Here is a 22,932-nt window from a genome sequence, read left to right as displayed (position 1 = left end):
AAGGGAAAACCTACAGTGTCTAAGCCCTCGCTGCCCACCCCTGATCTACACCTTCTCTCCTCCTGTCAGGTGACTTGATCCATCAGGTCAGTCAGTCCGCATCCCTGGATTCCCCCTCATCTTATTCTACTTTTGCTGAAGAACAAGGAGGTGCCACGTCAAGCCACTCCTCTTCCTCGGAGCCACATCCTCTGCGTGTGGCAGCTAAAGCTTACAGCTTGTCCTCCGTGCTCATGCTGATCCTCATGCATGCCCGCGTCCTCAACGAGGAGCCTCTGGTGCTCCGAGGAGATGAGATCGGTGCCACAGGAAAACTGGCTGACCCCCAGAGCCTGCTCTGTTACCATGGCAACAACAGCCCAGGTGGGAATATGGCTGTATGTGTGATGCTGTTTGGCTGCCTGTTCTAGTGTTTTTCTTCTTCTTGTCCTGAAGTGAGCTTCAAAGTTAATTGTGTTTTCAGAGTGTCAGCAGTTCTCCATCCCTCGAGTGTTCAACAACAGTTTGGGCCGAGCTGCCGCAGGAAACAACGTCATGCAGCTGCTTTTTCAGGTAAACAACCCAGAAATAATTTACAGTGGAGCTCTCACTTCCATCACATCCGCTTTCTGCTCACTATTTGACTTCCTGGTTTTCCTAGGTGGAGTCCAACCCTTTCCCGTTCAACTATGTGGCAAACTACACAGTCTCCACTGAAGTGGCTTCCATGGAATTCCGCACTGAGAATGGCACCCACATTCCCATCTCTGGCCTGGACGATAGCCTCGCCATCACTGTTGCTATGAACAACATCAGTGGCATTGGCGGAGGAGAGGTCGATCCCGGTGGTTCCGCCCCTGCAGGCGTTCCCGCAGCCGTCAACATCAGCCACTGCAACTCGGTGATCGTCAGGGTCAGCACAGGAAATGGGAACAAGCAGGCCGGGCTCTTCATCCAGCTCAACTTCACGTCTCTGCAAGGTTAGCACCTCAGCGGCACACTAATGCGCTGCATGTGGTCGGTGTCACTGCTACACGAGCGTGACGTTGCATCTCTGCAAGTTGAAGGTTTGAGGTCAGTCTGCGTCCTCGTGCACAGATGAATTTGTCTGAAGAGCTGGCGTGAAGAGATGGAGAGAGAGAGAATCGAATTTTAAAACACAGCTTTATTCACAACAATTAAATTACATCACTCCCATCGTACTTTTCTTCCTTTTGTTTTCTTTTTCCCGTGTTCACCAACACAGACTCCGCCGACGGGTCAAAAATGGAGCACCAAGCTCCCATTTTGCACAGACGAGAGAACGTCATTTATGCACCATGTGTCTCTGAAGGTGTTCATGTTATCAGTCAGAGCATAAAACTGGAAGTCTACTCTGATCCGGGCTGCCAAGAGTCCCTTCAGCATAAACTCAGGGTCCACTGACCCCTGAGCTAAAACACAGTTCCTCCGAGTCTTCCAGATGCCAACTTGGCAAGTCCACAAAGCAGGTTGATTAAAACATGCAACTTCCTGGATTGTGTGCAATATTTTGGACAAAAAAAAATAAACAAGTCCATAGTGAACGACAAACTAAGCCCACGAAACAACCTCCCCAACAATCCAGACAGCCCTGACAACCGGTGACACTGTGCAAAAACATGGTGAACAGTTTCCCTAAGTGGACAGAAAGGACAAACCCCATCAACCGCTGGATCCAGGTGCACAAGATACCCATTTGTAGCCAGAAGCCCGTGTTCAATCCTCCACTGGAGGTCCCCCATGCATTTGTCGACCGGGGGTTTGTACAGGCTTCGCCAGCACCCCACAGAAGACAAGGTGGCACCATAAAACTCGGACCACTTTGACACCGCCAACCCTGCCAAAGAGCATAAGTGTGACACTTTGACACAGGTAAAATAGAGAACTTTCTTGCCAATACTCTCACAAAACAGGTGTCCTGAAAGACAGGAGAGCCCCCTGCTCCTCCTGCCACGCCCCACAGCAGGTGAGACAGTCAGAGAGGGGAACACGTACTCACATTCATCATCCCACTGGTCAGACAGAGTATGGTTCTCAGCAAACGCTCTGTCAGCCTCACAACAGATGTGCGCAGTAGATGGCCAAATTGGTGCACCCCGCCTCCCTCAGGTAGGACCACAGAGCAGCAGATGACAACCTAGGAGACCTAACAAAGTCATTGAAGAAAAGAGGCTCCTCAAACAGCCACATCCCTGGTGAACTTTTTAACAGGGAGATCTCAGCGAGTGAGGGTAAACGGTTGCCTTTCTGATGTTTTATATTCCTCAACAGGCTCACCACAGGGTTGTGTGCTGTCCCCTCTCTTGTATATTTTGTATACAAATGACTGTTGCAGCCATTATAAGAATCGCCATATTTTAAAATTTGCAGATGATTCTGTTATAATCAGTCTCCTGCATGGTGATGAAAGGGAACATGGCCCTGTCGTGGCAGATATGGTTCAGTGGTGTGACGACTCCTTCTTGCAGCTGAATGTTGACAAGACAAAAGATATGGTTATTGACTTTCGGAAACGGATGTCCTCACCCAAAACCACTATAATCAAAGGCCAACAGGTGGAGTATGTGGACAACTATAAATACTTGGGAACGCTGATTGATAGCAAGTTGAACTTTAATGACAATGCAGACCTGCTGTACAAGAAGGGGCAGCAGCATCTGTTTTGTCTTCGTAAGTTGTCATATTTTCAAGTGGACAGGACAATAATGACCCTATTTTATAAATCTTGTATTGAATCGGTTATAAATTTTTCGATGATGTGCTGGTACGGAAATCTCAGCATTAAAGCAAGGAAGCCACTTCACAACTTTGTAGAATTGTGCAGCAAGCTTTTGGGGGCCCAGCAGACCTCACTGTCTGACTTGTTTTCCAGACAGGTGAGGAGGAAGGCTCAGAGAATTTTATCTGATCTGGCCCACCCTCTCCATGGTGAATTTGTTTTTTGCCATCTGGAGCGAGGCTTAGGTTTCCTACAGTGAGGAGTAACAGATATAAGCATTCCTTTGTACCTGTGGCTATCTCTGTTCTGAATGCTGATCGGAGGAGAGAAGCAGATACATAGGGTTGATGGCAAATCGTGTTAGGTAACTCGGTTCCTTTTCCATCGATCCAGGTCTGTACTGTGTCCCCCTTGTGTACTGAATGTTTGGTGTGTTTTTTTCTTTTCTTTCTTTTCTTTTCTTTTTTTCTGTGCTTTTCTGTATACCCATTGCTGTACAGCTCGTTGCTCCTTTGGAGACACTGAATAAATAAAGTGAAAGTGAAGTGAAAGTGCCGACGTTGTCCCTGCACACAGAGAGGACCTGCCATGCCTGGAGAACTGACTGGTAAAAAGCCGAGGTGTGCGTCCCGATGACGTCCCACAGATGTTTGTCATACCCAAGATCAGCCTCCTTCCTCAGCAGGACACGTGCCATATCCTGCCAGCTCAATCCAGAGGGATTCAACACTCTCTACGCAGCCTGCAACCTGAAGGTCGACATCCGAGCAGAAATGTCCACCAGCCCGTCTTCCTTCATGAAGCAGCATGTACAACACGGGAGCGCTGATCCAGTGACGACCTGACCAGAAAAAGTCCACCAGTAACCGCTGCAACTGCTCGATAAGGCCTCGTGGTGGAGGGAGGACAGACAGTTTGTGCCACAGCATCGAAGAGACCAAGTTATTAGTGACCAGAACTCGCCCCCTATAGGACATCTGGGGCAGCAGCCATTGCCATTTGGACAGTCTGGCACACACCTTCTCCACCAAGCCCTCCCAGTTACTCTGACGATACTCATCCGTCCCCAGAAACACACCCAGAATTTTCAAACCCTCCACTGCCCGCCACAGACCATGTGGCAGACAGGGAGCAGCCCCTTCCGGCCACCTCTCCATCAGGACAGCATCACTCTTCTCCCAGTTCACTCTTGCAGAGGTTCCCGTCTCATAGAGCCGTAAACTGTCTAATAACCCATCAACGTCCGTCTGATTCGTGACAAAAACCGTGATATCATCTGCATAAGCAGAGAGCACCAGGGATGAAGACAGTGAAAAACCCGTCAAAACAAGGCCAAACAGCCTGGCTCTAAGGCGACACAAGAGTGGCTCAGTGGCTAAAGAGTACAGCTGACCTGAGATGGGGCAGCCCTGTCTTATACCCCGCGTATGGGGGACTGGGCAGCTCAATCCTCCCCCCACCTTAACCAAACATGAAGCCCCATTATACAATACCCCAACAAATGAAATAAACCCCTCACAAAGCCAAATGCCCTCAAAGTGGAAAACAAAAACCTGCGATGAACCCGGTCAAACACCTTCTCCTGATCAAGTGACACAAACCTGCAAACCAAATCCCCAGTATTACACAAATCAAACAAATCCCTCATCAAAAAAAGGTTGTCCATAATAGTCCTATCAGGCACACAATAGGACTGGTCCTTGTGAACAATGAAATCCAGGACACCTTTTAACCTGTTCACCAGTACCCTAGAAAATAGTTTATAATCCGCACAGAGAAGTGCAACCAGTCTCCAGTTCTGCAACAGGGTAAGATCTCCTTTCTTAGGCAGGAGGGACAGAACAGCATGGCGGCAAGAAGTGGGCAAGCAGCCCGCCACAATGCTCTCCAGCAACATCTCCAGAAGATCAGCACGTGAAAGCCCCAGAAGTGTTCATAAAAATCCACTGGGAGTCCGTCAAGACAGGTCATCTGCTTGTGATGAGAGGTCCTCTTCTCCAGATTGAAGACGGCGGAACTGGATACGTCCATGTCTCTGATGTTCACAAAGTGAGCCCTCACCACTTCCCCTTTCACCCTCTCCTGTAACAGGGCACCCAGCTCCGCCCTTTTCCCCTGCAGCAGACCATGCTGGTCGGGAGCCCCAGCTGTATGTCGGTTGACCTGAATGTCCATAATGTCCTTCTTGAGTGTTGCCATGGCTACCTTGACCCTAGCTGTAGAATAGGAAGTGTACTGTTGACACAAAACCCGAACCTGAGTTTTGCCAGCCTCCCTCCACTGACTCACTGTCCCAAATGTCCCCTTCCTTCCCCTCCACAAACCCCAAAAAGATTCAAATAAATCACAAAACGCCCTGTCGTGCAAAAGTGTGGTGTTGACTTAAGTGTTGAACCTCTGAGTGTGTGAGTGGAATATTTCTGTGGTGATGAGATGATGATCTGAAAAACCAACTGACTGAATGAAACTCCTGCGTAATCTGTTCCTGAATGAGTGTGACATATAAAATATAATATAATTTGCGCATCAGGACGGAGCTGCGTAATGGCGCATAACAAAAAGCACCTCCGTGCTGGAAGTCTCACGGGACCTGCCCAGCTCTTCCACCATTCGGAAGATTCAGATGGCTTTGGGTGGCTTTTCAGTCGAGTGAGTATCCGAGAAATTGTCGAAGATCTGGGCATGTCACATGTCCTGTGAGACCAACACGGAGGTGCTTTTGTTCCGCACCATTAGCGGCTCTGTGGCGAATTCATCCGGTCCTGTTTTCATGACAAAATCTCCTTTAACAGTGGAATGTGCTGGAAAAGTGCTGATGTCCACCTTTTCTGCCATTTCTCTGGTAGTCAAACGACGTCCCGGATCAACACAGCGTTCAGCTTGGAAATGATCTGGTCGTTTCAGCCTGTCGATCGCCGCTCGGAGCGCGGCGCGCCCTCCGCCATTGTGCGCCGTCTTTACACCGGCTGTAACACTCCGTAATCTGTGTGATGCCCATAAAATCGTCCCTGAAAACCATCTGAATTTTCCGAATGGTGTCCACCTGGCTGTCTCTAACAGTTTCTGGAAAAATTTGATGCATTGCTGCTCCAGCCGTTCAGACATTTTCCTCACAATGAAAACCCGATGAGGGGGGAGGACCAGTGCTCACTCAAAGCCTGCTCACAGGCGAATGATGCAACCGACAGGCGTGAAAAAACTCACGCATGCGCACGAAGGTTCAAGCTTGGCTGATGCAATCACACGTGATTCAAATCCATAAGGTTATTGCAAAAAAAAAAAAAAAAGGTTGGATACTTTTCTAACAGACCTCGTATCTACAGTGCAGTTAAAGTCACCCCCCAACACCAAACAGTCACCAGGATCCTGTTTACCTAAAATGTCCCTCACCTGTCAAATCATTTCCTTATGGCCCCTCCACACATAGTGCAAAGTTTGGATGGTGTTTGGACGAAAACGGCGAAACAGTTCAAAATTAGTGCACTACGAAACATCGCGCTGACTGGCAGGCGTGCACGAACCTGGTGTGAGAGTTTGTGTATGTGCCGGTGTCTTTCGGGCAGGAACACACAGTGCAAGCTGCGGCACATCGCCCGCTTATGTGGAAAAAAAACAAACAAAAAGCTCTGATCCCCAGTAAGCGACTTTTCCACTGATCTACGGAGCTGTTCTTTGAAAGCTGCAGGAATCTCCCTCATATCAGGAAGGACATGGAAGTATTACAAAAAAATTAAAATCACACACCATATAAAAACACTGCATTTATCAAGCAAGCAATACAAATATGATCTGTCTGTTCCTCTGGTGATGACCCATGGTCACTGACATACAGTCATGAAATGACATGAATGAGAAGCAGTTCACTTGTCTCATTCATGTCCACATCTGCTGCTTCATCCACAAGACACGCGGTGCGGCCGGTTGGAGACGCGCCTTCCGGAATGACTTTGTGTCCAGTGAGCGGTTACTTAGTGAGACTCAGATCAAGAGGATTACTGATATTGTGAGGGAACATCAGACACCATATTTATTCCATGTGGGGAGTTTCTGTGGACATGATCCAGGACACAGGTGTCTCAGAGACTGGAGAAGGTCAAGGACATGCCCATGCTTCACCTGGCTGCAGCAGACAGATGGTTACTTTGGGGAGGTGGGAACGGACTGGTTGTCTGTCTGGGTGGTTACTAGGCCTGCAGCTCTAGAGTATTTTTTAAATAGAGTACGTGTATTCTAGCAATTATTTAATCAATTAATCGAGTAATCGGATAAAAAGTACTTTTGTGTTTTTAAATAACATCCATAGTCCAGGGCTCTCCTTAAGCAATTTTTATTTTTTATGATCCTCAGTCAGAAAGGGCTGCACGTCACCGTGAGGACAGACTGTGAAAAACTGGGCTCTGGAGTGCAGCTTTTCCACAAAAGCCACACTGATGAATCTGCTCGACGAAAACGCTGATCAAATCCGAACAAAGGTAGTTTTTGAATAAACTTGATTGACTTAAAGTGCACAGAGAGCAGCCAGTGGACCAAACCGTGTGTTTTTAAAATTACACTAACGCAACTGCTTCGCTTTAAATGTGCAGTCAGTCTGTTTCTCTTAAAAGGCTTCATTTTTCTCTGTCACCTTGGAAAGCAGTAACTTTTGATGCTGAATTGATTATCTCTCACATGGCCCATGTGCATGTTCTAGTTTTCTGTTTTTTTTTTTTTTTGTTTTTTTTCTGTGGACGTTACAGCACCGCACACAGGCCTGGCATATTGTACTACAACGTTAAAAGGCGCGTTGAGGCACGGAATTTGCCTCAAACATTTTTTGTAATTGAATTATTCAAGTGACATGACTAATCGTTTCAGCCCTAGTGGTTGCTATCCAGGACCGGGGTGGTTCTTTGGTGTTCTGGATGTGGTGACTTAATGATCTGGGTCACATGACTTTCCTGGACAGAATTATGTCATAATAATCAATATGGCGAACTTATCGCAGTGCAGCATTTTCTGCCTAAATCTGGACCATATGGAACCAGGGTTCTGATTAAAAGCGGCTCACGTTTGTCACACCTTTTTTTTTCTGCAGGTGCTGAGGAGGATGGTGATACAGATGTGGAGGAGCCGTACATCACAGCTTACCTTCATTCCCACCAAGACCCCAATGAGTTTAACAGCACAGACACCAAACACATCACCCTCGGGATGACCCGGGGTCTGGATCTGGACCACACCAAATACACCTTCTTCCTGTCTCCAGAGTAAGAGCTCCTTCTCATGGATTCGGACCTCATCAAAACATTAGTGCTGACAGCTCAGAGCTGTTTTTTTGTCACTTGTCACTCCCACAGATCCTACGATACCACGGCGGACTACTTTATCAATGTGAGCACCGCCTGCAGTGTGCCGGCCGTGGGCGTGCGCCTGGAGGTGGCAGTGTTTGCCTCTCTGTGTCAGTACTTTGATAAGAGCGAGAAGCAGTGGAAGACGGACGGCATGGTGCCCCTGGCACAGACTAATACCAGCAGAGCCGTGTGCCGCACCAGGCACCTGACCGCCTTCGCTGCTGGCCTGTTTGTACCTGCCAGCTCCATCAGCTTCATGTTTCCAGTCAGTGTCACACAAACACCCACTGTGGCACTTTCAACACTCACTCACTCACTCACTCTCACCCACGGCTGTTGTCCTGCAGGAACGTTCCAGTGCTCCCAGCCCGGTCGTGCTCTTGGTGTGTGTACTGGGTTTGTTAAGTTATGCCGTGGCTGCGGCCATCTTGCACAAGTTGGACCAGCTGGATCTTCGCCGTTCTGGTGTGGTTCCACTTTGTGGTCGAGATGGACTCTTCAAGTACGAGATCCAGGTCAAGACTGGCTGGAGCCGAGGGGCAGGTGAGTTGGTTTTTTTTTCCTAAAAGAAAGCCACCATGAAAACAGCCGGAGCTTTTTTTTTTTTTTTTTTTTTTGCCAGCTTGCACTTGGCCGAGACGGACGCATTTTCTCTTCTCTCCCTCCCTCCTTATCTTTCCTGCTTCTGTGGCGTGTTGTCTGTGAGGCTCCAGTTTTTGCTCTTCTGAAAAGTGACAAAAATGGATTTGTTAAAGTGGTCTCTGAACGCAATTGACACTATTTTTTCTACAAGACATTCGGGGGCGGAGGACCCGACCTGTCCTGCCGGGACGCATGTGATGGGCTACGTGATGGACTCGTGGAGGAGATGGCAGGTCATGTGCCTTTACACGCTGTCTGTGGAGGACGTCGTGTATGTGTATCTATTTGGCTTGGGAGTGACCGGCTTTCTGCTGTGTGGCGCGGGCATAGCGCTGGTTTACTGGAAAATTTAAAAAGTGGAGGCTGTTTTGATTGGGCTGTCCAGATTGCCCCACTTGATTGATTCGATTGGAAGGACAGTGATTGCTCAGTCGGCGGGTGTTAACCGCACGTTGGAAACCATCTCTGGGAGGATTGCAGCGCTGGAAAACCGCCTTGACTGTCAGTAAATGACCACATCTCCTTTCTACATTCAGATGCATTGAGAGCCACTTTGTTCTCAGAACTGTGGAATCTTTCAGGCGTCTGCTAATCAGACATTCATTTGGTTTCCCCAAGACAGCTGTACGTCAAGGCCGCTGCGATAATAAACCTCCAAGAAGATTAAACACTCAAGCCTCACTTCCCTGGTTTCCCCCTCCCTCAGCTTCTCCAGCTCTGACGTTGACTGTGATCAGTGGACTGCTCAGAGCTGAACCCCCCCTCCCTTCCAGGATTCAGTCATGGCCGTTGTTTAGCGCCAAAAAGGGCTGCTACCGGAGTGTTCTGATAAACTGGACTTTCAAATCTCGGCTGTCGTCCTGTGTTCTTGTTTGTCTGTGTGTTTACTGTTCTCTGTGCTGATAAGAGTTTTTTCCTCATTGTTGTGGCTTCTCGAAGGTAGCGACCTTGAGGGTTTTTTTTTCTCTTCCTTACCTTGTGTGTGCTTTTTTATATGTGTTTATGTACCAGGCCGGCTTATGTCTGTTACGTGTGTGTTGTTTGTCTTTGGGTCGGTCATGGTTTGCTCAGCCCTGCTGTGACCTAAAGCAGGGATGTACATCTAGAGCTGGTCCCCGGGCGCCTTATGGCGACTTCTGCTCCTAACTGGCAATTAGGATGGGTTAAATGCAGTAGACACAATTCATTGTGCAGGGAACATGTTCCTTTGTGCATATGACAATAAAATTCTTTTGAATCCTTGAATCACTGCAGATGTAAAACATGATGCAACGCTACAATACGCTCTGCCCTATGAGCATAACAATAGGAAACAGAATGTGGCCTGTCTTCCTGTCTCTCTGCCTTTCTCTGAATCTCTTTTCCTGTCTCTCTGCCTTTCTCCGACTCTCTTTTCCTGTCGCTCTGCCTTTCTCCGAATCTCTCCACATTGCTTCACAGGCTAAATGTTCTTTTGAAGCTACATGCTAATTTAAGCCCTTGTCTGTTTCATTGGCATCTTTCCAGTCATTAAATCCCTTCATGGAGAAGGTCGTGTCTGATGATTCTCTCTGTTTAAGGTGCAGCTCCATCCAGAGATGGGAGTTGTATTCGTGTTGGCGATCCTCCTGTCCTGTGCGCCAATAGCATTTCTTGTATATTTGTCCGTGAATTGTTCTGTAATTTATGTCTGTGTCATGGCCCAAGCAGAGGGTCTGCTTGAGGTTTCTTCCTCAGAGGGAGTTTTTCCTTAACACTGTTGCTCTGGGGGTTGGTAAGGTTAGACCTTACCTGTGTGAAGCACTTTGAGGCAACTCTGTTGTGATTTGATGCTATATAAATGAAAATAAATTGACATTGAAATTGAAATGATATGAATTTGAATTTCCTGCAGGTGTAGGAAAATGCGGCATCCCTTTCCATATTCAAATACCAGCTTGAGGAAAGTGATCTTTTTTTTTTTTTAAACCAAACACTCTGATTGGGTATTTCTTTAACAAACCTGGTTGGGTTTGTCCTTGCCGAGGTCCCCCACCACAGATCCAACAAGGGGTGGCGGTCCAGTTGCAGTTGAAAATCCATGGACGCTGCTTGTGCCACTGGGCCCCGCTCCAGCGGCTCCACTAGCTCCACAGCGCCACGAACGGGCTCCCACTCAGGGACTCATTGGCCAGTGACAATATCTTCCAAAGTTGTAGGTTTATCTTTTTTCCATTCAATTTTTTATTGAAAAGGATGCATTCATTACAAACTGTTTAAACATACAAGATGAGTCCTTTTCTTGCTTATACATTTTTGAATAAATGAACAAAACAACACTGTGGCTTTAACTGAGTATTACAGGTACTTTTTTTTTTAAATATACAGAAAGAACTATATCCAGTCATCTTATTACAGTATCCGGAGATTGATAAAGAGTTTCAAACCCACCAGGATTCAGATGTTATATAAAATCACTTCTATACGGGGATATGAACCTGATCCACCCACTTGAAATATTATAAAATTTTTCTTTCTGGGTTCTTAAGGAAAATGTCAATTTTTCCAATTTAAATATTCTAAAACAGTGTTAAACCAGGCTTCTAATGTTGGGGGTTGGATTTAACCATTTTCGTGTAATTGATTTTTTTACTGGCTGCTAGAAGAGCCTGGAGCAGCCTCACATCCCCTCCTTCTTCAACAGATGCAATCAGACCAAGATATAGGCTTATAAAATCATTATTAATTTGAACCTTGAAGACATCTTTCAGAGCTTTATGGATTCCAGACCAGTATTGATTTAAAACCGGGCAAGACCAAAACACATGGAAATGGTCTGCCTCTAGAGAGCCGCATTTTCTCCGACATTCTGCATTTAAATTTTTATATTTACTCTGCAGGGGTGTTCTGAAAAATCTTATTATATTTTTCCAGCAGTGCTCTCTCCAGGATAGTGAACCACCACTGGTAGAGTACCACTGGAAACTACAAATTTTCTCCCAGTTCTCATTAGATATAGCTACTCCCACTTCCATTATATTAAAGAAAGAAAAAGTCAGCTGAGCCAGCATCACACGGTCATTATCAAAGGTTGATTTTCAAAAATGTGCGGTGGATGGAGTTAAGTTTGCATCACATCTAGTTTGCAACACGACCGCAATGTTTGTTGCTGGCCAACAAACCATTTTTAAATATATATCAATCAATCAATTTTATTTATATATAGCGCCAAATCACAACAAACAGTTGCCCCAAGGCGCTTTATATTGTAAGGCAAAAGCCATACAATAATTACAGAAAAACCCCAACGGTCAAAACGACCCCCTATGAGCAAGCACTTGGCGACAGTGGGAAGGAAAACTCCCTTTTAACAGGAAGAAACCTCCAGCAGAACCAGGCTCAGGGAGGGGCAGTCTTCTGCTGGGACTGGTTGGGGCTGAGGGAAAAAACCAGGAAAAGACATGCTGTGGAGGGGAGCAGAGATCAATCACTAATGATTAAATGCAGAGTGGTGCATACAGAGCAAAAAGAGAAAGAAACACTCAGTGCATCATGGGAACCCCCCAGCAGTCTAAGTCTATAGCAGCATAACTAAGGGATGGTTCAGGGTCACCTGATCCAGCCCTAACTATAAGCTTTAGCAAAAAGGAAAGTTTTAAGCCTAATCTTAAAAGTAGAGAGGGTGTCTGTCTCCCTGATCTGAATTGGGAGCTGGTTCCACAGGAGAGGAGCCTGAAAGCTGAAGGCTCTGCCTCCCATTCTACTCTTACAAACCCTAGGAACTACAAGTAAGCCTGCAGTCTGAGAGCGAAGCGCTCTATTGGGGTGATATGGTACTATGAGGTCCCTAAGATAAGATGGGACCTGATTATTCAAAACCTTATAAGTAAGAAGAAGAATTTTAAATTCTATTCTGGAATTAACAGGAAGCCAATGAAGAGAGGCCAATATGGGTGAGATATGCTCTCTCCTTCTAGTCCATGTCAGTACTCTAGCTGCAGCATTTTGAATTAACTGAAGGCTTTTCAGGGAACTTTTAGGACAACCTGATAATAATGAATTACAATAGTCCAGCCTAGAGGAAATAAATGCATGAATTAGTTTTTCAGCATCACTCTGAGACAAGACCTTTCTAATTTTAGAGATATTGCGCAAATGCAAAAAAGCAGTCCTACATATTTGTTTAATATGCGCATTGAAGGACATATCCTGATCAAAATGACTCCAAGATTTCTCACAGTATTACTAGAGTCAGGGTAATGCCATCCAGAGTAAGGATCTGGTTAGACACCATGTTTCTAAGATTTGTGGGCCAAGTACAAATATGATTCAAACCACCGCAGCGCAGTGCCTTTAATACCTATGGCATGCTCTAATCTCTGTAATAAAATTTTATGATCAACAGTATCAAAAGCAGCACTGAGGTCTAACAGAACAAGCACAGAGATGAGTCCACTGTCCGAGGCCATAAGAAGATCATTTGTAACCTTCACTAATGCTGTTTCTGTACTATGATGAATTCTAAAACCTGACTGAAACTCTTCAAATAGACCATTCCTCTGCAGATGATCAGTTAGCTGTTTTACAACTACCCTTTCAAGAATTTTTGAGAGAAAAAGAAGGATGGAGATTGGCCTATAATTAGCTAAGATAGCTGGGTCAAGTGATGGCTTTTTAAGTAATGGTTTAATTACTGCCACCTTAAAAGCCTGTGGTACATAGCCAACTAACAAAGACAGATTGATCATATTTAAGATCGAAGCATTAAATAATGGTAGGGCTTCCTTGAGCAGCCTGGTAGGAATGGGGTCTAATAAACATGTTGATGGTTTGGATGAAGTAACTAATGAAAATAACTCAGACAGAACAATCGGAGAGAAAGAGTCTAACCAAATACCGGCATCACTGAAAGCAGCCAAAGATAACGATACGTCTTTGGGATGGTTATGAGTAATTTTTTCTCTAATAGTTAAAATTTTGTTAGCAAAGAAAGTCATGAAGTCATTACTAGTTAAAGTTAATGGAATACTCAGCTCAATAGAGCTCTGACTCTTTGTCAGCCTGGCTACAGTGCTGAAAAGAAACCTGGGGTTGTTCTTATTTTCTTCAATTAGTGATGAGTAGGAAGATGTCCTAGCTTTACGGAGGGCTTTTTTATAGAGCAACAGACGCTTTTTCCAGGCTAAGTGAAGATCTTCTAAATTAGTGAGATGCCATTTCCTCTCCAATTTACGGGTTATCTGCTTTAAGCTACGAGTTTGTGAGTTATACCACGGAGTCAGGCACTTCTGATTTAAAGCTCTCTTTTTCAGAGGAGCTACAGCATCCAAAGTTGTCTTCAATGAGGATGTAAAACTATTGACGAGATACTCTATCTCACTTACAGAGTTTAGGTAGCTACTCTGCACTGTGTTGGTATATGGCATTAGGGAACATAAAGAAGGAATCATATCCTTAAACCTAGTTACAGTGCTTTCTGAAAGACTTCTAGTGTAATGAAACTTATTCCCCACTGCTGGGTAGTCCATCAGAGTAAATGTAAATGTTATTAAGAAATGATCAGACAAAAGGGAGTTTTCAGGGAATACTGTTAAGTCTTCTATTTCCATACCATAAGTCAGAACAAGATCTAAGATATTATTAAAGTGGTGGGTGGACTCATTTACATTTTGAGCAAAGCCAATAGAGTCTAATAATAGATTAAATGCAGTGTGGAGGCTGTCATTCTCAGCATCTGTGTGGATGTTAAAATCGCCCACTATAATTATCTTACATAGTTCACATGTATCTCCTCTTCGCAGGCATCTCTTTAGCTACTCTCATAGTTTCTGGTATTGTCATGAACTTCAAAGATATTCATATCAACATAGAAATGGACCCCATGTCCCTGATTCTGGTTCTTCCAGGTAAACAGTAACTGACCAAAACTGTACAATATTCTAATGTTTGCAGCTACCAGTGATGTTCTTTTGCAGTGGGTCAGTGATAAGATTCCTTCTGCCTGTGGTCGGTGCAAAATATTTTTTGAATTGATTGAATATTACATGACAGTGTAGATCAGTTCTAGAGAACATTTTTGCACCAAACCCTATTTAAAAAGGACTGTTGTGCCCCTGTACACTGAGTCTGACTATTATGCTGTATATTTTTTTCTGTTTATATAAGAGCTGTTGTGTATGTTTTATTGTCTTTTTCTTTCTTTCTTTCTTTTTTGAAGAAACTGTTTTGTTGAATGAAAAACAAAATTCTAATAAAATCAATGAAAAAAATTTTGATTTTTATGACATCATGGCAGGCAGGAAAGTGGTGGCCAGAAGGTTCCAGAAATAGGCTTGTGTGCAGAAGGTCATAGGTTCAATTCCCTAACCAGGCTTCAGATTGTTCTTCCAGTGTAGCACTGCGAGTGTGAAAGTAATCGTAAAGTGTCTTGGTGGTTTGCATCAGACGGAATACGTGCGTCTCTGTGCCTCATAAGTCCAACAGTTACTGACGGGCACTTTCCTGGTAGGCGTCATTGGGATGTGGGACAGAATGACACAAGGTTAACACGGTGATTTATCTCCCCAGGTACCACGGCCCATGTGGGGATCAGCTTGTACGGGCGCGAGAGCCGCAGCGGACACCGCCATCTTGACAGCAGAGGGGCGTTTTCACGGAACGCCCTCGACATCTTCCATATTGCCACGGATACCAGCCTAGGCAGTGTCTGGAAAATTCGGATTTTGGCATGACACATAGGGTATACACACACACACACACACACTCTTTTCTGAGAAGAAGCAGCTGATACATAACGTTTGAGACACGCAGCTCCTCACAGCAGCTCACAGATCTGGAGCTGCACATCTTCCTGTGTGTAGATGTTGGGGGCCGTCACACCACCGACTTGGGTTCAAATCAGAGAACACCTGATGCCAAAGTCCAGCAGTTTGAACACTGTACCGTACATGAGTTTGGATCAATGAACCGGGTCCACCTGAGGAGGTGCTCTCAGGTACAGGTGGTGTCAGCTGCTTAGGGCCCCGTCACACTTAGCACGAATGAGCACGGCCCAGCTGAATCAGCCACTATGGGGAAAAAGCCAAACTTCGAGGCGCAATCGAGAGGAACAGACATCCAGACAGCTGTGTACGAATGCCGTACAGCCACTTAGAATGTGGGCGGATCCCGCCTCGACTGAGTCATGCATGACCATGTGTGTTTGTACGATTGCAGGTCAAACATTGTTGGAACACAGTACAACTATGTAGAATGCTGTTTAGAATACACTTCGGCTATAAATAATGCACACCGAGTGCCAGACAAATGAGGTTCGATTCCCACCTGATGTCTAAAAGTCTGGACAGCAAACACGGGGAGAGGAGGGTCTGTGCCAGCACTGTGTCCACCCTTTTCACAAGACCTGCCGATACATACATCTAACGTATTAACTGGAAACATGCGATATGCATTTGTCAGTCGCTGCTTCCTCCCCCCACGCACTCACTGCCTCCCTCCCTCCCTCACGGGCACTGATCTTGTTTTAAAATTTATTCTATATGTCTTTTATTTTTGTGAATTTGTGTTTAAGGTTAAGCACTTTGGACACCAGTCGGTGCTGTAATCAATCAATCAATCAACTTTTTCTTGTATAGCGCCAAATCACAACAAACAGTTGCCCCAAGGCGCTCCACATTGCAAGGCAAGGCCATACAATAATTATGAAACACAGTCTACGTCTAAAGCAACATAACCAAGGGATGGTCCAGGGTCACCCGATCCGCCCTAACTATAAGCCTTAGCGAAAAGGAAAGTTTTAAGCCTAATCTTAAAAGTAGAGAGGGTATCTGTCTCCCTGATCTGAATTGGGAGCTGGTTCCACAGGAGAGGAGCCTGAAAGCTGAAGGCTCTGCCTCCCATTCTACTCTTACAAACCCTAGGAACTACAAGTAAGCCCGCAGTCTGAGAGCGAAGCGCTCTAATGGGGTAATATGGTACTATGAGGTCCCTAAGATAAGATGGGACCTGATTATTCAAAACCTTATAAGTAAGAAGAAGAATTTTAAATTCTATTCTAGCATTAACAGGAAGCCAATGAAGGGAGGCCAACACGGGTGAGATATGCTCTCTCCTGCTAGTCCCCGTCAGTACTCTAGCTGCAGCATTCTGAACCAACTGAAGGCTTTTTAGGGAACTTTTAGGACAACCTGATAATAATGAATTACAATAGTCCAGCCTAGAGGAAACAAATGCATGAATTAGTTTTTCAGCATCACTCTGAGACAAGACCTTTCTGATTTTAGAGATATTGCGTAAATGCAAAAGGCAGTCCTACATATTTGTTTAATATGCGCTTTGAATGACATATCCTGATCAAAAATAACTCCAAGATTTCTCACAGTATTACTAGAGATCAGGGAAATGCCATCCAGAGTAACGATCTGGTTAGACACCATGCTTCTAAGATTTGTGGGGCCAAGTACAATAACTTCAGTTTTATCTGAGTTTAAAAGCAGGAAATTAGAGGTCATCCATGTCTTTATGTCTGTAAGACAATCCTGCAGTTTAGCTAATTGGTGCGTATCCTCTGGCTTCATGGATAGATAAAGCTGGGTATCATCTGCGTAACAATGAAAATTTAAGCAATACCGTCTAATAATACTGCCCAAGGGAAGCATGTATAAAGTGAATAAAATTGGTCCTAGCACAGAACCTTGTGGAACTCCATAATTAACTTTAGTCTGTGAAGAAGATTCCCCATTTACATGAACAAACTGTAATCTATTAGACAAATATGATTCAAACCACCGCAGCGCAATGCCTTTAATACCTATGACATGCTCTAATCTCTGTAATAAAATTTTATGGTCAACAGTATCAAAAGCAGCACTGAGGTCCAACAGAACAAGCACAGAGATAAGTCCACTGTCCGAAGCCATAAGAAGATCATTTGTAACCTTCACTAATGCTGTTTCTGTACTATGATGAATTCTAAAACCTGACTGAAACTCTTCAAATAGACCATTCCTCTGCAGGTGATCAGTTAGCTGTTTTACAACTACCCTCTCAAGAATCTTTGAGAGAAAAGGAAGGTTGGAGATTGGCCTATAATTAGCTAAGATAGCTGGGTCAAGTGATGGCTTTTTAAGTAATGGTTTAATTACTGCCACCTTAAAGGCCTGTGGTACATAACCAACTAACAAAGATAGATTGATCATATTTAAGATTGAAGCATTAAATAATGGTAGGACTTCCTTGAGCAACCTGGCAGGAATGGGGTCTAATAAGCATGTTGATGGTTTGGATGAAGTAACTAATGAAAATAACTCAGACAGAACAATCGGAGAGAAAGAGTCTAACCAAATACCGGCATCACTGAAAGCAGCCAAAGATAACGATACATCTTTGGGATGGTTATGAGTAATTTTTTCTCTAATAGTCAAAATTTTGTTAGCAAAGAAAGTCATGAAGTCATTACTAGTTAAAGTTAATGGAATACTCAGCTCAATAGAGCTCTGACTCTTTGTCAGCCTGGCTACAGTGCTGAAAAGAAACCTGGGGTTGTTCTTATTTTCTTCAATTAGTGATGAGTAGAAAGATGTCCTAGCTTCACGAAGGGCTTTCTTATAGAGCAACAAACTCTTTTTCCAGGCTAAGTGAAGATCTTCTAAATTAGTGAGATGCCATTTCCTCTCCAACTTACGGGTTATCTGCTTTAAGCTATGAGTTTGTGAGTTATACCACGGAGTCAGACACTTCTGATTTAAAGCTCTCTTTTTCAGAGGAGCTACAGCATCCAAAGTTGTCTTCAATGAGGATGTAAAACTATTGACAAGATACTCTAACTCCCTTACAGAGTTTAGGTAGCTACTCTGCTCTGTGTTGGTATATGACATTAGAGAACATAAAGAAGGAATCATATCCTTAAACCTAGTTACAGCGCTTTCTGAAAGACTTCTAGTGTAATGAAACTTATTCCCCACTGCAGGGTAGTCCATCAGGGTAAATGTAAATGTTATTAAAAAATGATCAGACAAAAGGGAGTTTTCAGGGAATACTGTTAAGTCTTCTATTTTCCATACCATAAGTCAGAACAAGATCTAAAATATGATTAAAGTGGTGGGTGGACTCATTTACTTTTTGAGCAAAGCCGATAGAGTCTAATAATAGATTAAATGCAGTGTTGAGGCTGTCATTCTCAGCATCTGTGTGGATGTTAAAATCGCCCACTATAATTATCTTATCTGAGCTAAGCACTAAGTCAGACAAAAGGTCTGAAAATTCACAGAGAAACTCACAGTAACGACCAGGTGGACGATAGATAATAACAAATAAAACTGTTTTTTGGGACTTCCAATTGGATGGACAAGACTAAGATACAAGCTTTCAAATGAATTAAAGCTCTGTCTAGGTTTTGATTAATTAATAAGCTGGAATGGAAGATTGCTGCTAATCCTCCGCCCCGGCCGTGCTACGAGCATTCTGACAGTTAGTGTGACTCGGGGGGTGTTGACTCATTTAACTAACATATTCATCCTGCTGTAACCAAGTTTCTGTTAGGCAGAATAAATCAATACGTTGATCAATTATTATATCATTTACCAACAGGGACTTAGAAGAAAGAGACCTAATGTTTAATAGACCACATTTAACTGTTTTAGTCTGTGGTGCAATTGAAGGTGCTATATTATTTTTTCTTTTTGAATTTTTATGCTTTAAATAGATTTTTGCTGGTTATTGGTGGTCTGGGAGGGCACCGTCTCTACGGGGATGGGGTAATAGGGGGATGGCAGGGGGAGAGAGGAGAGAAGCTGCAGAGAGGTGTATAAGACCACAGCTCTGCCTCCTGGTCCCAACGCTAGACAGTCACAGTTTGGAGGATCCCAAAAAATTGGCCAGATTTCTAGAAATGAGAGCTGCTCCCTCTAAAGTGGGATGGATGCCGTCTCTCCTAACAAGACCAGGTTTTCCCCAGAAGCTTTGCCAATTATCAATGAAGCCCACCTCATTTTTTGGACACCACTCAGACAGCCAGCAATTCAAGGAGAACATGCGGCTAAACATGTCACTCCCGGTCTGATTGGGGAGGGGCCCAGAGAAAACAACAGAGTCCGACATTGTTTTTGCAAAGTTACACACCGATTCAATGTTAATTTTAGTGACCTCCGATTGGCGTAACCGGAGTGTCATTACTGCCGACGTGAATTACAATCTTACCAAATTTACGCTTAGCCTTAGCCAGCAATTTCAAATGTCCTTCGATGTCGCCTGCTCTGGCCCCCGGAAGACAATTGACAATGGTTGCTGGTGTCGCTAACTTCACATTTCTCAAAACAGAGTCGCCAATAACCAGAGTTGATCCTCGGCGAGTGTATCGTCGAGTGGGGAAAAAACGGTTAGAGATGTGAACGGGTTGACGGTGTACACGGGGCTTCTGTTTAGGGCTACGCTTCCTCCTCACAGTCACCCAGTCAGCCTGCCTTCCCGACTGCACGGGGTCTGCCAGGGGGAACTAACGGCGGCTAAGCTACCTTGGTCCGCACCGACTACAGGGGCCTGGCTAGCTGTAGAATTTTCCACGGTGCGGAGCCGAGCCTCCAATTCGCCCAGCCTGGCCTCCAAAGCTACGAATAAGCTGCACTTATTACATGTACCGTTACTGCTAAAAGAGGCCGAGGAATAACTAAACATTTCACACCCAGAGCAGAAAAGTACGGGAGAGACAGGAGAAGCCGCCATGCTAAAACGGCTAAGAGCTAGTAGCTACGCTAAGCTAGCAGATTCCCAACAGGGAATCCGACACTAGACAGGCTGTGGAGCAGCACAGGTAACGCACGACAACAGTGCGAAAATAAAATAAAAATCCACTAGACAGGCTGTGGAGCAGCACAGGTAACGCCCAACAACAGTGCTAAAAAATAAAATAAAATAAAAATAAAAATCCACTGGACAGGCTGTGGAGCAGCACAGGCAACGCACGACAACAGTGCTAAAACAAAATAAAATCCACTAGACAGGCTGTGGAGCAGCACAGGGTAACGCACGACAACAGTGCTAAAATAAATAAAAATCCACTAGACAGGCTATGGAGCAGCACAGGTAACGCACAACAACAGTGCTAAAAAATAAAATAAAAATAAAAATCCACTGGACAGGCTGTGGAGCAGCACAGGTAACGCACAACAACAGTGCTAAAAAATAAAATAAAATAAAAATAAAAATCCACTGGACAGGCTGTGGAGCAGCACAGGCAACGCACGGACAACCGTGCTAAAACAAAATAAAATCCAGTAGACAGGCTGTGGAGCAGCACAGGTAACGCACGACAACAGTGCTAAAACAACAATAGAAATCCACTAGACAGGCTGTGAGCAGCACAGGTAACGCACAACAACAGTGCTAAAACAAAATAAAAATCCACTAGACAGGCTGTGGAGCAGCACAGGTAACGCACAACAACAGTGCTAAAAACAAAATAAAAATCCACTAGACAGGCTGTGGAGCAGCACAGGTAACGCACGAAACAGTGCTAAACAAAATAAAAATCCACTAGACAGGCTGTGGAGCAGCACAGGTAACGCACGACAACAGTGCTAAAACAAATAAAAATCCACTAGACAGGCTGTGGAGCAGCACAGGTAACGCACAACAACAGTGCTAAACAAAATAAAAATCCACTGGACAGGCTGTGGAGCAGCACAGGTAACGCACAACAACAGTGCTAAACAAAATAAAAATCCACTGGACAGGCTGTGGAGCAGCACAGGTAACACACGACAACAGTGCTAAAAAATAAAACCAAAATAAAAATCCACTGGACATGCTGTGGAGCAGCACAGGCAACGCACGACAACAGTGCTAAAACAAAATAAAAATCCACTAGACAGGCTGTGGAGCAGCACAGGTAACGCACGACAACAGCGCTAAATAAAAATCCACGGGACAGGCTGTGGAGCAGCACAGGTAACGCACGACAACAGCGCCCAAAAAAATAAATAAAATAATCAAAATCCACTGGACAGGCTGTGGAGCAGCACAGGTAACGCACGGACAACAGTGGTAAAAAATAAAATAAAAATCCACTGGACAGGCTGTGGAGCAGCACAGGTAACGCACGACAACAGTGCTAAAAAATAAAATAAAAATCCCCTGGACAGGCTGCGGAGCAGCACAGGTAACACACGCCAACAGTGCCAAAAAAATAAAATCAAATCAAAATCCACTGGACAGGCTGTGGCGCAGCACAGGCAACGCACGACAACAGTGCCTAAAACAAAATAAAAATCCAATAGACACGGCTGTGGAGCAGCACAGGTAACGCACGACAACAGTGCTAAAACCAAAATAAAAATCCACTAGACAGGCTGTGGCGCAGACAGGCAACGCACGGACAACAGTGCTAAAACAAAATAAAATCCACTAGACAGGCTGTGGAGCAGCACAGGTAACGCACGACAACAGTGCTAAAATAAAATAAAAATCCACTAGACAGGCTGTGGAGCAGCACAGGTAACGCACGACAACAGTGCTAAAATAAAATAAAAATCCACTAGACAGGCTGTGGAGCAGCACAGGTAACGCACGACAACAGTGCTAAAATAAAAATCCACTGGACAGGCTGTGGAGCAGCACAGGTAACACACGACAACAGTGCAAAAAAATAAAATAAAAAAAATCCACTGGACAGGCTGTGGAGCAGCACAGGTAACGCACGACAACAGTGCTAAAACAAAATAAAAATCCACTAGACAGGCTGTGGAGCAGCACAGGTACAGCACGACAACAGTGCTAACATAAAATAAAAATCCACTGGACAGGCTGTGGAGCAGCACAGGAACGCACGACAACAGTGCTAAAACAAAATAAAAATCCACTAGACAGGCTGTGGAGCAGCACAGGTAACGCACGACAACAGCTAAATAAAATCCACTGGACAGGCTGTGGAGCAGCACAGGTAACGCACGACAACAGTGCAAAAAATAAAATAAAAATAAAATCCACTGGACAGGCTGTGGAGCAGCACAGGTAACGCACGACAACAGTGCTAAAAAATAAAAATAAATAAATAAAAATAAAAAAAAATAAAATAAAATCCACTGGACAGGCTGTGGAGCAGCACAGGTAACACGACAACAGTGAAAAAAAAAAAAAAATCCACTGACAGGCTGTGGAGCAGCACAGGTAACGCACGACAACAGTGCAAAAAAAAAAAAATCCACTGGACAGGCTGTGGAGCAGCACAGGTAACACACGACAACAGTGTAAAATAAAATAAAATAAAAACCACTGGACAGGCTGTGGAGC

The 22,932-nt window shown here is 44.6% G+C and overlaps 1 protein-coding gene across 1 annotated transcript in view; it reads left to right on the top strand.

The window, feature by feature from the left end:
* The window catches only part of pkd1a (polycystic kidney disease 1a), a 334,259-nt gene that overhangs the window by 236,945 nt on the left and 74,382 nt on the right, over positions 1–22,932 (top strand). Inside the window, 5 exon segments of the mRNA XM_034188324.1 lie at positions 7,802–7,965; positions 8,056–8,314; positions 8,397–8,592; positions 15,217–15,371; positions 15,373–15,388. Of these exon segments, the coding sequence (XP_034044215.1) occupies positions 7,802–7,965; positions 8,056–8,314; positions 8,397–8,592; positions 15,217–15,371; positions 15,373–15,388 (790 nt within the window).

Source organism: Thalassophryne amazonica, chromosome 15, assembly GCF_902500255.1.
Source record: "Thalassophryne amazonica chromosome 15, fThaAma1.1, whole genome shotgun sequence".
Classification (NCBI taxonomy): domain Eukaryota; kingdom Metazoa; phylum Chordata; class Actinopteri; order Batrachoidiformes; family Batrachoididae; genus Thalassophryne; species Thalassophryne amazonica.
Note: the sequence above shows the minus strand (reverse complement) of the source record. Positions and strands in the feature narration are given on the sequence as shown.